The sequence below is a fragment of the Dreissena polymorpha genome, chromosome 11 (genome assembly GCF_020536995.1).
Source record: "Dreissena polymorpha isolate Duluth1 chromosome 11, UMN_Dpol_1.0, whole genome shotgun sequence".
NCBI lineage: Eukaryota > Metazoa > Mollusca > Bivalvia > Myida > Dreissenidae > Dreissena > Dreissena polymorpha.
This window is the reverse complement of record NC_068365.1, coordinates 49798721-49813808: the sequence shown is the minus strand read 5'-3', so window position 1 is coordinate 49813808 and position 15088 is coordinate 49798721. Positions and strand designations below refer to the sequence as shown.

At 34.4% G+C, this 15088-nt stretch overlaps 1 protein-coding gene across 1 annotated transcript in view; it reads right to left on the bottom strand.

The window, feature by feature from the left end:
* Positions 1 to 2288: 2288 nt before the first annotated feature.
* Positions 2289 to 15088, bottom strand: part of LOC127851451 (bis(5'-adenosyl)-triphosphatase enpp4-like) — a 13718-nt gene continuing 918 nt past the window's right edge. Inside the window, exons 1-4 of the mRNA XM_052385241.1 lie at positions 14873 to 15088; positions 14304 to 14510; positions 6372 to 6620; positions 2289 to 5826 (exon numbers count right to left, since the gene is read on the bottom strand). The exon at positions 14873 to 15088 is cut by the window's right edge and continues 918 nt beyond it. Coding sequence (XP_052241201.1) covers positions 5657 to 5826; positions 6372 to 6620; positions 14304 to 14510; positions 14873 to 15088 — 842 coding nt within the window. The 3' untranslated portion in view covers positions 2289 to 5656. The remainder of the gene's footprint in view (positions 5827 to 6371; positions 6621 to 14303; positions 14511 to 14872) is intronic.

Below are 15088 nucleotides of genomic sequence, written 5' to 3'. Positions count from 1 at the left end.
TAAATTGAATGTTGAACGCGTGTATGTATTATTCGAAAAAAATGTATATTTTATGTCAATTTTGTATTAAGGTGGCATGCGTTAACTTAACTTTAGTAAAAGTAAAGTTGTCATTAGGTACATAAACAGTTAACATTTTCTGCAATTGCAGAAATGTAAAACAAAACCTTCATTTTAACGAAAGTAGACCGTTTTGGCTTAACGAACGTGAAATTTAAAGGCTAACGCTCGAGGAAATTTTTCAAAACTTGTTTGCGATAGCTGCCAGGGTTGACTTTATACTTGATTTATGACAATCCGTTGTCGTTCAGCGCTCTGATTATAAATATATGTAATCGCTATTCCTCGTTTACCCTATACACCTCGAATGATGGGTGAAAATAAAGGAGGGCTAAGTCAAATCTATCGTATAATATAGTCTAAAAAGTAGGCAGAAATCTATCATCATGCATTCCGGTTGCATTAATGTGCTTTAATTTATAACTAAACAGGTCAACTGAAGCATGGATTGGTAACAGTCCACTAGTCAATCACACTGACAAAGCAAACATACTAAGTTAATTTGGAAGGAGTGCTGGGACATCACATAATGCAGCCGCGTATAGGCGGAAGTTAACATACATTGAGCGATTAAAAGTCCATAAACACTCAAAATGAACTAATATTTCGAACACTTCATAGCAATTGCCAAAAATTCAACGAAAGATGTTGTTTGGTAACGAGATGCTTTTATTATTATTGTGTGTGTGTGTGAAAATTTATCATACCACCGCATTGATATCTGCCTGATATATTTTTTTATTATATACCTGTTTAATGCTTTTAACAAAATAAAGGTTGTATCAATCGTTGAAATAAAAAATCCCGTATTACGCTACTCGCTGTTTCCAATTCCGTATTACCATACTAGCCGGACTACTTCGACCCAATCAATGACGTCACATTACGCGCACCGAAAATAGAAATATTTTATATTACGAAATATATTACGTAGTACATCGTGTGACGTCATTTCTGTGACGAAATACAATAGTTTTATCTAAACACTATGGAATTTAGGGACCTGTCGGACGTGGTGTTTTTTTTAAACAGTAAACGATTTGTTAAAAACATCGAACGAATTCAAAACGTATTTTGGAGTGTGTGTTTATCATGCATAAATGTATATTTCGATAGGAATACAATAAAAGAGTGTGGTTTAAACTAAGTTTCAATAAAGACATGGAAGATAGAAGTGGAAGTGCATATTGTTTCAACGTTTTTGTTATACACATCGGATTAAAGTTGTCAACTTAATTGTTTTTAACATTGATTAACGATGGCATTAATGTAAGCGTGTCGGAAACCTGTGTTTTCCCGGTTCGAATGTTTACACGTTAATTTACATAAACTGTATTCATACGCGTCTTAACTAAACTATGGCGTACCGTTTAAGTCATTGTTTTGCCCGTTTTGTTAAAGTAAAAAATACAATTGTTTACTGTTTTCGTTAGTTGTTGTATATAATAAAAGGAATATTACGCTAGTTAATTGTTCCAAGAGTTTGCATCACTCTCGTGGCTTGTGCTATTTCGCATCACACTCGAGGCTCCGCATCTTACTAGCGTAATATTCCGTATATATCATGGGCAACAGGAAGTTCTTGTATCAGTCAATGTTTGGAGTTACATGGGATTTTCAATAAAGTCAACAATTTCTATCTACATGTATCAGGTTCAACAAAACAAACAATTTGATACCAAGAACGTCCATATTTTATTCTAGTTTAAAGTCATACATCACAAAAAAGTTTTTTTTTAAATCACAACAGCCCGCACTGCATAAGTTAAATTACGTCATCAATGGGGCAATAAATCTTAAATATCGATATAGTCTTTGCACTCGCAAATTTTGCACAGAAAGTCAAGACAAATGATAACAGTATGCTTACCCTCAACTATTTAAACAAACGATTTAACACGCTTATGTCATTATTGACTCCATCATCAAAATGTCAATTTTAATACACATCTCCAAAATTGTCTCTCCAAACTATTCGGTGAAGTGTGTTCTTAGATTAAATTTGTCGCTGCAGTCCATTCCTGATCTCCAATTAAAGACGTTTATAATTAAAGCGGTTGTACTCTTCCCATTCGTAGTGCAAACAACTTTTTTCTCTATACGATGTTTAAAATACGCGGCTATTCGTGTTGTCTTTTCGAACGCAGTTTCTACATGTATGTCAACGTGTAAAAGCCGGATCAGCAAAATCAGCGGGGATCCGTACATATTAAATATAAAGAAATGGATCGTTTTGCAGATTTTTAGGAAAATGTGGTATGATAAACAGAAAAACAGGTTACTGTCCTATCGTTGTATAATACATCAGGCTCGGCACGATTAAATAACGGCTCGGCAAGCATACATTATTCAATATTTATGTAACAAGATTACCAGAATAATGAAATACCTCGAAGGCGTATATGTATGATACAGTGAATGCTAGTACAAATCCATCCAAAATAATCTGCAATACATTGGCTTAGTAATGGAGATCAATAGTTTCTATCAACCCTTGTGCAAATATCCTTAACCCATTTATGCCAAGTGGACTCTTCCAACCTTCTAAATTGGATCAATTTATTTCAACAATTAGGGATGCCTAGTATATTTATTTCTATATTTAGAATATTTCTTACAGAAATTCCTTTAAGCAATTAGCGCAGACCTTGATGAGACGCCGCATCATGTTTGCCAAGGTCTTTTTTCTAAATGCTAGGCATAAATGGGTTAAACTAAATATAACTGAATAGCAAATTTATGCAGAAAATAAGATCTAACACAGACAATAACAGACAGCCATTTAAGATTTTTGCAGTAAATCTTGCTATTGTGTACTAAAGGAGACAAAAATCAGAAACATGGTTCTTAGTTGGAACACAACATTGTAATTAATTGCCATTAACTGCTATCAGACAGAACACAGTTAACTCTCAACACATTATTTATACAACAGTGAACATTTTGTACCCAAAACAAAACCTTAGTCACAACATACAGCTCATGGCTGGTCCCCTCTTGAACCAACCACTAACTAAACATACTAATGAAATACTATGTATAAGCAGAGCATGGATTCATCTGCAGCACAAAACTATTTCACAACAAATTGTCTCACCTTATACTTTCATGGGATGTTGAATATATCATGTGAAATTTTAAAAATATTTTATTTATAGTAATGCTCAAAACTTAAATTATAAGGACACGATTTAGAAAATTATTAAATTTACACACTGTCTGCTTTTATGGTATTTTTCTTTTACAGAGAGCCTCTTCTTTGCGAAAATCCAGTTTAGGCAAAAAGTGTCGTCCCTGATGAGCCTGTACAGACTGCTTAGACTAATCTGGGACTTCACTTTATGCACATGCATTAAACCCCCTTTTCACAAAGCACAACTCAAATGAAACATTTAGCTAGATTGTAACCTACTGTTCAATAGGACTTTCAAAAATAATTATTCAAACCTATTTTATTATATACCCCAAATAAAAAACATTTACATCATATACACAAATCTTAAAAATAGTAAAATAATAATAATAAACTGTAAAATAAATAACAGTACTGGGCAAGTACTGGTTCATGTTAAATAATACTACTCCCAAAGCAAAATTCACATATGGAATCTCAAAACAATATTATACAAATTCAGAGCAAATATCAATGCATTTTATTTAAAAAAATCAATAAATAAATACAATTCATGCAAATTATAAACTTACATACTTACATGTAAAAATATCAAATATTAGCATAAAACTGTTCAGTTATGCTATGGGGCAAAGTTTTGAAATTTGTAACATTTTAAATTTAGCTGATCGACCAATGAAGTAGGATTTCATAACAACACAATTTTTTAGAGGATTTGCTTTTACAAGATACTCTGGTGACTTAAACTTTACTTTGGCCAAAATATTTTCAAGATAACTATTCTGAACCAAGATTCATGAAGATTGAGTCATTTCTAAATATTCTGATAACTGATGATTTTATGGTCCAGCTATGATTGGATTGATGGACAATAATGAACGTATGCAAGCACTCACACAAATCCTGCTCTCAGCTAAACAAAAATGGCTACAAGAATGCTCAACGAAATGAGAACAAGGGCTGTTTGTAAAACATGCATGCCCCCCATATGGGCTGTCTGTTGTAGTGGCAGCCATTGTGTGAATACGTTTTTTGTCACTGTGACCTTGACCTTTGACCTAGTGACCTGAAAATCAATAGGGGTCATCTGCAAGTCACGATCAATGTACCTATGAAGTGTCATGATCCTAGGCAAAAGCGTTCTGAGTTATCATCCGAAAATCATTTTACTATTTCGGGTCACCGTGACCTTGACCTTTGACCTTGTGACCTCAAAATCGATAGGGGTCATCTGCGAGTCATGATCAATCTACCTTTTAAGTTTCATGATCCTACGCATATGCGTTCTTGGGTTATCATCCGAAAACCATTTTACTATTTCGGGTCACCGTGACCTTGACATTTGACCTAGTGACCTCAAAATCAATAGGGGTCATCTGCGACTCATGATCAATCTACCCATGAAGTTTCATGATCCTAGGCGTATGCATTCTTGAGTTATCGTCTGACAACCATCTGGTGGACGGACCGACAGACCGACCAACAGACATGAGCAAAGCAATATACCCCCTCTTCTTCGAAGGGGGGCATAAAAATAATACCATAAAAACTTAAATGCATTGTTATGAAATACAATTCTTTTACTGTAAATATACAGGTTTAACAATAGAATGTACAAAAAAACTAAAACAATTTTTAATTCATCAGAGCAGGGTTCATGGAACTGTGTTTACTTTGGCAACTGCAATAGCACAGATTAATTAAATGAAAGCCAAATGTCTGTCAATTTATATTTTTCAAGTTATGATGATATAGATTAAAGCACTGACCACAATCACAAACCCTTCTACACATAAATGTATTATGGTACGCATAAAAACATAATCTCTTAACCTTTTCCTCCTCAGAAGCAAAGTGAAAATGGCTATATGCAAACAGCACAAACCAGAACAGCCTACAAGTAACTCCCAGTCTGTTCAGATTTAATACTCTTTGCTGCTCATCAGTATCATAGGGTTTGAAATGAAACCTTTAAAAACATAATTTCTTAACCCTTTCCCTTTCAAAAGCAAAGTAAAAATGGCAATATGCAAATAGCATAAAACCAGAATAGCCTGCAAGTATTTTGCAGTCGGTTCAGGTGTTATTCTGTTTGATGCTCATCTGTATCGTAGGGTTTGAAATAAAACCTAAAAAACTTAAATCTACTAAGAAGGGAAGAAAGGTCTTAACCCTTTTCCACTCGAGAACAAATTGAAAATGGATATGTGCAAACAGCATAAAACCAGAACAGCAGTCTGTTCAGGTTTAATGCTGTTTACTGCTTATCAGTATCTCAGGGTTGAAAATGAATCCTTAAAAACTTGAATCTAGTAAGAAAGAAAGGTCTTTATATTAGTTTTATTAAAATTAACTTTCTAAGGGACTACAAATGGTCAAAATACGTATCTAAGTTGTAAAAGGTTAAGTCTTGTTTTATTTCTACTGGATTACGTGTCAAAGAATGTTTGTGAATGGTAACTGTTAAAACTCATCATCATCATCATCACTCTGCAGGAGGTGGTGTGTGTGGAGATGATTGGTTGGGCCGTCCAAGCGTCGCACGATAATCCGTGGTTTCTTCCTCGCGTTGTGGCAGGCACAGATGGCGTAGAGGCCCGCTATAAGCACTGTCATCCCAAACACTACCAGCACTGCAATAAGAACAAAAGAGCTGCAGTCAGCACAGGCTAATCAGGAACGACACTTTCCCCTTTTATGTGAGACTGTCATAATGCAAAAAAATCCATAAAAGCAGACAGTGCTGTCCTTGAGTGGTCTGTGAACTGCACAGCCAAAACTTGGACAACACTTAATGCACATGCATTAAACCCCATTTTCCCACAGCTAGGCTCAAATCTGTAGAGATGATTAAATTGATTATTGAACTTGGGTTTGATATTTATGCATACCGGTACAACCATTTTCATGAAATGTGGAAGTTTGAAAAGGTTCTGGTGTCCACTGTCTGACTTTTATTTATAAAATGTTGAAATGAACCTGGAAAACAGAGGGATGGGCTGACAGACTTCAGCATCCTTATATATCCAGCCATTTTCATGGGGCTAAATAAACATCAAAGTAAAATTTGAGAATGAATTAGTTGCATTACTTTAAAGAGGTAAATATTGATCTGATCACAATTTTATATTAATGAAGTTGTAAAGAGAATACAATTCTAAAACAAATCTTTACTTACAAGATACACTGGTGATCCCTGTTATTAAGTTTTCCCTGTTTCCTGAAACTGAATCCACTAAAATATCCCTCACACTTTCTAGGGTGCCATTATTTGGGGCTGGTTCAACCCCTAGAATGTGGCACATCAAAGGGTAGATGTCGAGATTGGGAAAGGCTGGTATTTCTACCCTCTTCTTGAATACAGGTCCCATAGCCAGGAATATGGGATGCATGTTCCGGAACTTCAAGGGATCATACCCATGGCCACCTGAAATGATGGGAGGATTCAGTCACAAAGATGAATTATTGTTAAAACCTACTTCTATTGGTTTTATAGTTAATTTGAGCAAAAAAAAGCCTGACCAAACCATGCAAATTAATTTTTTTATCACATGCCATACCCTGTTTCCCATGTTATATAACAATTACAAATATTTTTTTCTAACACATGTTTCATATACTTTTTAAGCGTTTTCATTGTCTTAGTTTTCGTTTAATTGACCAATCGCATTTTGTTATTTTGCTGAAATGACCTTGCAATGTCAAATGACGTCACAAAATGTAAACAACATTCGGTATTTATCATTATGTTTGCGTAAATATTTACATGTATTTAATTTGCTCATTTAAAAGCATGTGATAAACAAGAGCACCGCCTTGCTGGTGAAGACCGCTCATCTATTTTCTTTTTAAAGGTGAAGGGACTCTCAATTTAAATCACAAAGGAGGGAGAGGGGGTGGGGGGTATAATAGTGTGAGGGTGTGGTGGTCATTTGTGAGATGATCTTAAAAAAAATATTTAAAAAAATAAAAAAAAATAGGGGGATGGGGGGGAGGGGATTCTTGGGTGCGATGGTTGGACGATATTTCAAAAATAAAATAATAAAAATAAATATTTGTGTTTTTTAACCGTTTCAAAAAAAAAATTAGGGGGGGTGGGGGTGGGGGGGGTATAGTGTGAGGGTGTGGTGGTCATTTGTGAGATGATCTTTATAAAAAAAAAAAAAAAAAAAATAGGGGGGGGGGGGATTTTGGGGGGGGGGGGCACGGGGGATGGTTTGGGTGGAGTCTATTGTGGTATGTCAGGTAAGAGTAGTTTTGTCAAAGTATCAATCAAATCTAATCATAAATAAAGAAGTTATGGCAATTTTAGCAAAATTTAATAACTTGACTGTGAGAGTCAAGGTCATTCAAAGGTCAAGGTAAAATTCAACTTGCCAGGTACAGTAACCTCATGATAGCATGAAAGTATTTGAAGTTTGAAAGCAATAGCCTTGATACTTTAGAAGTAAAGTGGATCGAAACACAAAATTTAACCATATATTCAAAGTTACTAAGTCAAAAAAGGGCCACAATTCCGTAAAAATGACAACCAGAGATATGCAACTTGTCCTTTTACTGTCTCCTTATGATAGTTTGCAAGTGTTCCAAGTATGAAAGCAATATCTATGATACTTTAGGGGTAAAGTGGACCAAAACACAAAACTTAACCAAATTTTCAATTTTCTAAGTATAAAGGGCCCATAATTCCGTCCAAATGCCAGTTAGAGTTACATAACTTTGCCTGCACTGTCCCCTTATGATAGTTAATAAGTGTTGCAAGTATGAAAGCAATAGCTTTGATAATGTAGGAATAAAGTGGACCTAAACACAAAACTTAACCAAATTTTCAATTTTCTAAGTATAAAAAGGGCACATAATTCTGTCAAAATGCCAGTCAGAGTTACAAAACATTGCCTGCACAGTCCCCTTATGATAGTTAGTAAGAGTTGCAAGTATGAAAGCAATAGCTTCGATACTTAAGGAATAAAATGACCTAAACACAAAACTTAACCATAATTTTCAATATTCTAAGTATAAAAAGGGCACACAATTCTGTCAAAATGCACGCCAGAGTTATCTAACTTTGCCTGCCCAGTCCTCTCATGATAGTAAGTAAGTGTACAAAGTTTGAATGCAATAGCATTGATACTTTCTGAGAAAAGTGGACCTAAACGCAAAACTTAACCGGACGCCAATGCCAACGCCAACGCCCACACCGACGCCAAGGTGATGACAATAGCTCATAATTTAAAAAAAATAAATAGATGAGCTAAAAAGATCTGACACTCAATGTCATTTCATACCATATTTTATTAAACTCATCTAGGAAATTCGTAAGTAAGCTCGCCAAAGGCTCGCTGACTAACAAAGTTCCTGAACTTGTTTAATAAAATATGGCATGATATGACAACTCGTGCCAGATCCTATATTTATACACGGACTCTAGATTACACGGATATGAAACGGGACCGTTACGCCAAATATCTTGTTGTGTCTAAGTCACGTGACCGTGTCGTAACTATCGATCTTCTATCGAAGCGCCGAGGTTATAAATTTGATGTACCCACTCACGTATTTTGTTAAATTATAGTTTCATTTCTAGGCCGATTTTGACAAATTATATATCATTACAAAGCTTACGTAACGTAGTTTTCAGATATATAAATATATATTAAGTTTTTCTTCTGATTTCGGCAGCCCGGCGAGTTATAACTTTAACTTTTGCAAATAACATACCGTTTTGGAGTTTTAGAATCTAGATTTACGGTTGACATGTTCGTACTTTATACCGATTTGTAGCGTTTATATTTGGAGTTCAGTTTTAAAAATAACATCTTGCTTAGGAGAATAGAATTCTGTATACGATAGAAAAAAAAATTGTTTAAAAACGAAAGTAATTAAGGAATGAAGGCGGGAAAATGTAGCGCGCGTTCCTAACGCACTGAACTGATGCTACGGTCTTGGCGATTATGCTTTTGTTTAGATACCGGCCATTGAATTTCCTTTGCCATGATTATTATATTTTTTATGAAATATATTGAAATATTTTGTTCTAGAGACATATCCATAAAGCTAAGTATTAATGAAGCTTAATAAATTTACGATTTCATCTCTTGATTATAACACAGAAAGGGTGTTAATTTTATGATGAAACAGCGTATACAAATGTATAGCGGACCCTCTTGATATTTTTCGGCTTTGCATACTTCAAATATAATGGGTGTCAAAACATTCATCGTTTGTTGTTTATTATCAAAAAGGTAATTATGTAAAATTATATGAAAGGTTATTAACCATAAATTATCAATTAATTAAAATTATTTAAAGATTCTTGAAAATCACGGTCAACTGTCTATGCATGTATATTGAAATATCTTTATAAGTTAACAGAGTTATAAATATATAGAATTCTAAATTAAAACTCTGTATTATTTGTATTTTTCGGAAAGATTATTTAACCCCGTTGTGGTCAAATGAGAATGCTGTTTTTAATTATGTTGTTCCGTACACTACCATACACTCTTTATAGGACTACGAAATGACGGAGTTTTTTTACCGGTACCCGCTAAATACGTTAAATGTTAAGTATTAGATTTTTTAAATGTTTAAAATGTACATGTATAGGTATTAAGCACTTATAATTATTGTGATTTAGCTGGCTGACATCTATACAGTATTTAGTTTATGGCAATCTGTATGGGCAGATGACTATAAATGTTTTCAATACGCTACATATCTTATAAACGCAAAATTGAGTATTTGGCGTTACATTACTCCAAGAAATGACCACTAATACCACGAGAAGACATGGAGGTATCATAAAAAGTGTAAACTGACCAGACATTGCCACCTGTGGTTAGGGACCAATATACAAGTATAGGTCCCTGCTGTGGCGTATGACACCATAGTGTTATTTAGTATTGGTCGGCACAGTATCTGATCATAACGAGATAATTGGCTTGTGCTGAACACAGGGGCAATAAAACCACAGATCTATCAATAAACAAGATTATTGAGATATCTTTTATTGAACACCGCGATAAAAATGCTCAAACCATGGACTCTAGATTACACGGATAAAAAACATGGCAACATTCTCAGAATCATCACTGCTATATGTGTAATCACCTAACAATTCGTCTTAAAATAATTTATATATTTGAGTTGAAGACGATGTACTGTTGTTTAAGTCTGAATAAACTATCTGTCTGCCTGTCTAAATCCAAGCCGTTATCGTCCCGGTGAAAAAAATCTGATTTTCAATAGTTGGACATGATGCCCTGATGTCAAAATACGAAATGACCCGCGTAACACGGACCGTGATTTTCAAGAATCTTTAATAAATTGATAATTTAAGGTAAATAACATTTCAAATAATTATACATAATTACCTTGTTGATAAAAAACAGCAAACGGTGAATGTTTTTGACACCCATTTGTATATATAAGTATGCATGCAAAGCCGAATAATATCGAGAGGGTCCGCTATATACGCTGTTTCATCATAAATTTTACACCCTTTCTGTGTTATAAACAAGAGCTGAAATCGTTAATTTATTAAGATTCATTTATAATAAGCTTTATTGATATGTTTCGTGAACAAAATACTACAATATATTCCCTAAAAAATATAATAAGATGGCAAAAGAAATTAAATGGCCGGTTTCTAAACAAAAGCATAATCGCCAAGACCGTAGCATCAGTTCAGTGCGTTAGGAACGCGCGCTACATTTTCCCGCCTTCATTCCTTAATTACTTTCGTTTTTAAACAATTTTTTTTTCTATCGTATACAGAATTCTATTCTCCTAAGCAAGATGTAATTTTTAAAACTGAACTCCAAATATAAACGCTACAAATTGGTATTAAGTACGAACATGTCAACCGTAAATCTAGATTCTAAAACTCCAAAACGGTATGATATTTGCAAAAGTTTAAGTTATAACTCGCCGGGCTGTCGAAATCAGAAGAAAAACTTAATATATATTGATATATCTGTTTACTACGTAACGTAAGCTTTCTAATGATATATAATTTGTCAAAATCGGCCGAGAAATGAAACTATAATTTAACAAAAGACGTGAGTGGGTACATCAAAATGTATAACCTCGGCACTTCGCTGTACGCTAGTCGTAAAAGATCGATAGCCACAACACGTTAAAACGCGCGGTGGTAAAACATAAAATGTGTATTTCTTGTGTTTAACTCGCTATAAATCCATTAATAACAACGGGAATATACTAAAAGTTATATTTTTTTGAAAGAGGAATTAATAAGCAACAAGATAACGTATAAACCAATAAAATCGGATGAATAGTTTTTGCATAAGATTGAATTTACTACAGTAAGGGTCAAATACTCGATTCATCTCCTGTCAATATACACTCCGTGATTTATATTACAGGTTGAGCCAGTAACTGAGTAAGGGTACTTTCCAAAAACATTAATTTGAACATACACTGAGAAGAAGATTGATTCATCTCTCATTTGCCAGTGGACCTGCAAATGACTACAATTAATTGACCTTAATGTCACATACATAATTACAAAAAATAAAACCCATAGAATTGCATGCATTCTGTTCTATTATACTAGATGTCTGTTGGCAAAATGTAACCACACTGTTAATAATGCTTGTAATTATTTGAAGAAGGTGAACCATACACATGTCTGACCTTTGGCCTTAAGTGATATGATGACCTTTTGCCAGGGAGTGCCAAAACTTCTCTACATGATGCAGATTTGTGTTATCTTAAATTGCATGATGAATGAGTTACAGTCTGGGCAAGCTGCTTCATTGCCAAAGTCTACATTTAACCTTTAGATGTAACCTTGAACTTCAAGGGCGTTTGACAGTTGTTACACATCAAATGCTTACTCAACATGGTGAACATTTGTGGTGAATTATTATTTAAATTGACCGATCAATTATGAAGTTAAAGTCGAGACAAGCTATTTAATGACAAAATGTTATATGTAAATTTGACCTTGACCGTTGTAGTAGGGAGACAGATTCATCGTCTGCTCATGGTGGGCGTTTGAGGGAAGTTATGTTAAAAATTGCATGATGAATGACAAAGTTTCAGTCTGGACAAGATGTTTAATTGCTAAATGTAACCTTTGAGTTTGAATAGTTACTTGACCTTTGAGGTAGGGAGACAGGTTTACACGCTCCTCATGTTGGACATTATGGTAACTTGTAAGTTACTTTGAAAATTATTAACAAAGTTACAATCCCAGCAATCTGCTTTATGGCTAAATTTGACCTTTAACCTTCAAATGTGACCTTGACTTTCAGGAAGGAAAAAGGGTGTTACGAACATCGTCATTTCATAATGTTGAACATTTGTGGTACAGTCCGGAAAAAAAAGCACACACACTGGACCATATTTACTAATATATCAAGTCGTCTGAATAACTTGAAAAGGGCTCAATAATACAATCTATTATTTTGGGAAACTAGAAAGAAATCTGAGTTATGCTAGTTGCCTGATGGAAACATTTTTTGGACCTTTAAGACTTATTGCAATTACATGTATATAACAAGCTGCATCATGCCCCAATTAAACCTTTACAATAATTGATATCTATGACATGGGTTTTCTTTGCTACAATTGTACCGTCTCCACATCACAGTGAACATTTGTGATAAAAAATTTTGCTCCATAACAGGGGTGGCGAAATCTAAAAAAACTATACTTGTCCACGGACATCCATTTAGGAAATTTAACTTGTCCGTTGCTAAACTTCACTAGTCCGTTAATGTTTATATAAATTATAAACGCATTTATTGATTAATGTTACAAAGTGTGGAATATATCAAAATGAGTATGATTTGCTTGTTTTGTTTATAATTGTATTTCAATTGTACATTCATTATAGCAGTATATTATAAACAATATAAAGACTTTCTCAATGTTTAAATCTTGCGAAGCTAGTGTTATTAAAACATGTGCTGAACATAAGTACATTGTAATCTTAACAAATTAAACTAGTCCAATATGTGGACCTCATCAGACTGAGGCTCCGCTACTGGTAGCAATTTGATTCTATAAACTGGTAACCATTGAAAATCGGTTAGCCAAGTTTCTTGAAAAGTTCTGGTGCGTTTACTTAGATCATATTTTTTATCATAATCTTTCTTAGTTTTTTGGGAGGTGGGCTGCTCAAAGCTTCGGGTTTCTGCTCCGTTGTTGAAGATTTAAAAAAAAGTTTCATCTTTACCATTAAAGTCGTCTTAAATAACAAGGTAGACCGTGTTTTGATTATCTTAGATTGCTACTTTTTATTTCCGTCTGATTGTAAAAATAAAGAAACCAGTGTGTACACTGTCTAACAGTGGGGCCGTTTGTTGAAAATGCGGCATGCTCCCGGTCTCTTATAGAATAAGGGAGATTACTGCTCAGGAAAGTGCACGTATTTTAGCTTGATTGCTCCGCAAATAGCACTGACAATGTAATCGCGTGTCAACATCCGGTTTTGTAAAACTTAATTACGGCTTTAATACAATGTAATTTTGTATACCTGGACGCGACTTTTAAAAAACTTGTTGTCCACGGACAACTTAATTGAAAAAAATCAGTTGCCCAGACAAGCAAATGTACGACTCGGGCAACTCGGACATTTGATTTCGCCACCCCTGCATAAGCGAATGTCTGATGCCGATACAGCATGGTCAAGCTCAGACAGATGGACACAGCCACACACATACTCTCAGTCTGAATATCAATAGTGACAGCTGAGTTGAGCTGACTTCAAGTCAGACTACAATCCAGCTCGATAAAAAAGTATTTTAACCATGTGTTCTTGGAGAACTTGGCTTAATGCATGTGTTTGTAGTGTTGTCCCAGATCAGCCTCTGTGGTCCGCACAAGCTAATCAGGGACACTTTCTGCCTAGACAGTGGGTAGACTGCATTTTGTGCAGAAGAAATTTCCAATAAATAAATAAAAGCAGAAAGTGTCGTACGTCATTAGTCTGTGCAGACTTTACAGGCTAATCAGGAAAGACACTTTACACACATGCATAATCATTAAGCCCAGTTTTCAGACTCAGAGATCATACCTATTTTTTTGTATGATAAACAAAAAAGAGAGCCAACAAAAGTAACATTTTAGAGCATGCCCATACCTTTATTGGTGTAATTTTGAGTTGCTGATTTGTTTGGAAACAAAACAATGCCTTCTTTTCCTGTCACAATTATTGGAGCTATTCTAGAACTGGCACTGAAGTGAAGTTTACTTCTCAAATAGTCGCTTCTGTCCCTAAGGTAGACATCTATTTTGTCCCTTAAAGTATCGTTAGTAAGCTTTTTGTACAACACTTCAATGGATGAATCTGAAAGGAGATACATATTTCATGCACTATTATAAATACATTTTAATTAAAAAAGAAAAACATTACAGCTTTCATCTCATAACACTCGTACGGCAAAAATGTAATTTTGTAACATTCAAATTTTAAGACCTACTGGTATTAGTACATGGCGGGCTTGAATTTTCCATATGGAACTCTGAGCCGAATGAGAGCAAGATTTTTTTGTTTTACTTGATTTATTCAGTGGAATTGACATTCATGTATCATATTGATTAAGAGTCAATCAAGCTTATCATAATTTAAGCAACCTGTTTTTGATAATTATATTGTATCTGCAGTATTATTTTATTTACAGAATATTCATTTTATAACTACATGTATACCTTTTGGGTACATCTGGAGAGCTGCACGATTCTGGAAGTGTGAACCAGTTGTGTATTCATGCTCCCATATTTCATAATCAGTAAATACCACATGTTCAGTAATATTGGTGAATCCATGATCAGCTACAAGTATAATGTTCAATTCATTAATAAGGCCAGTGTCTTTTAATTTGTTAATGAAATGTCCCAATAGGCCATCAAATTCTTTGATAAATT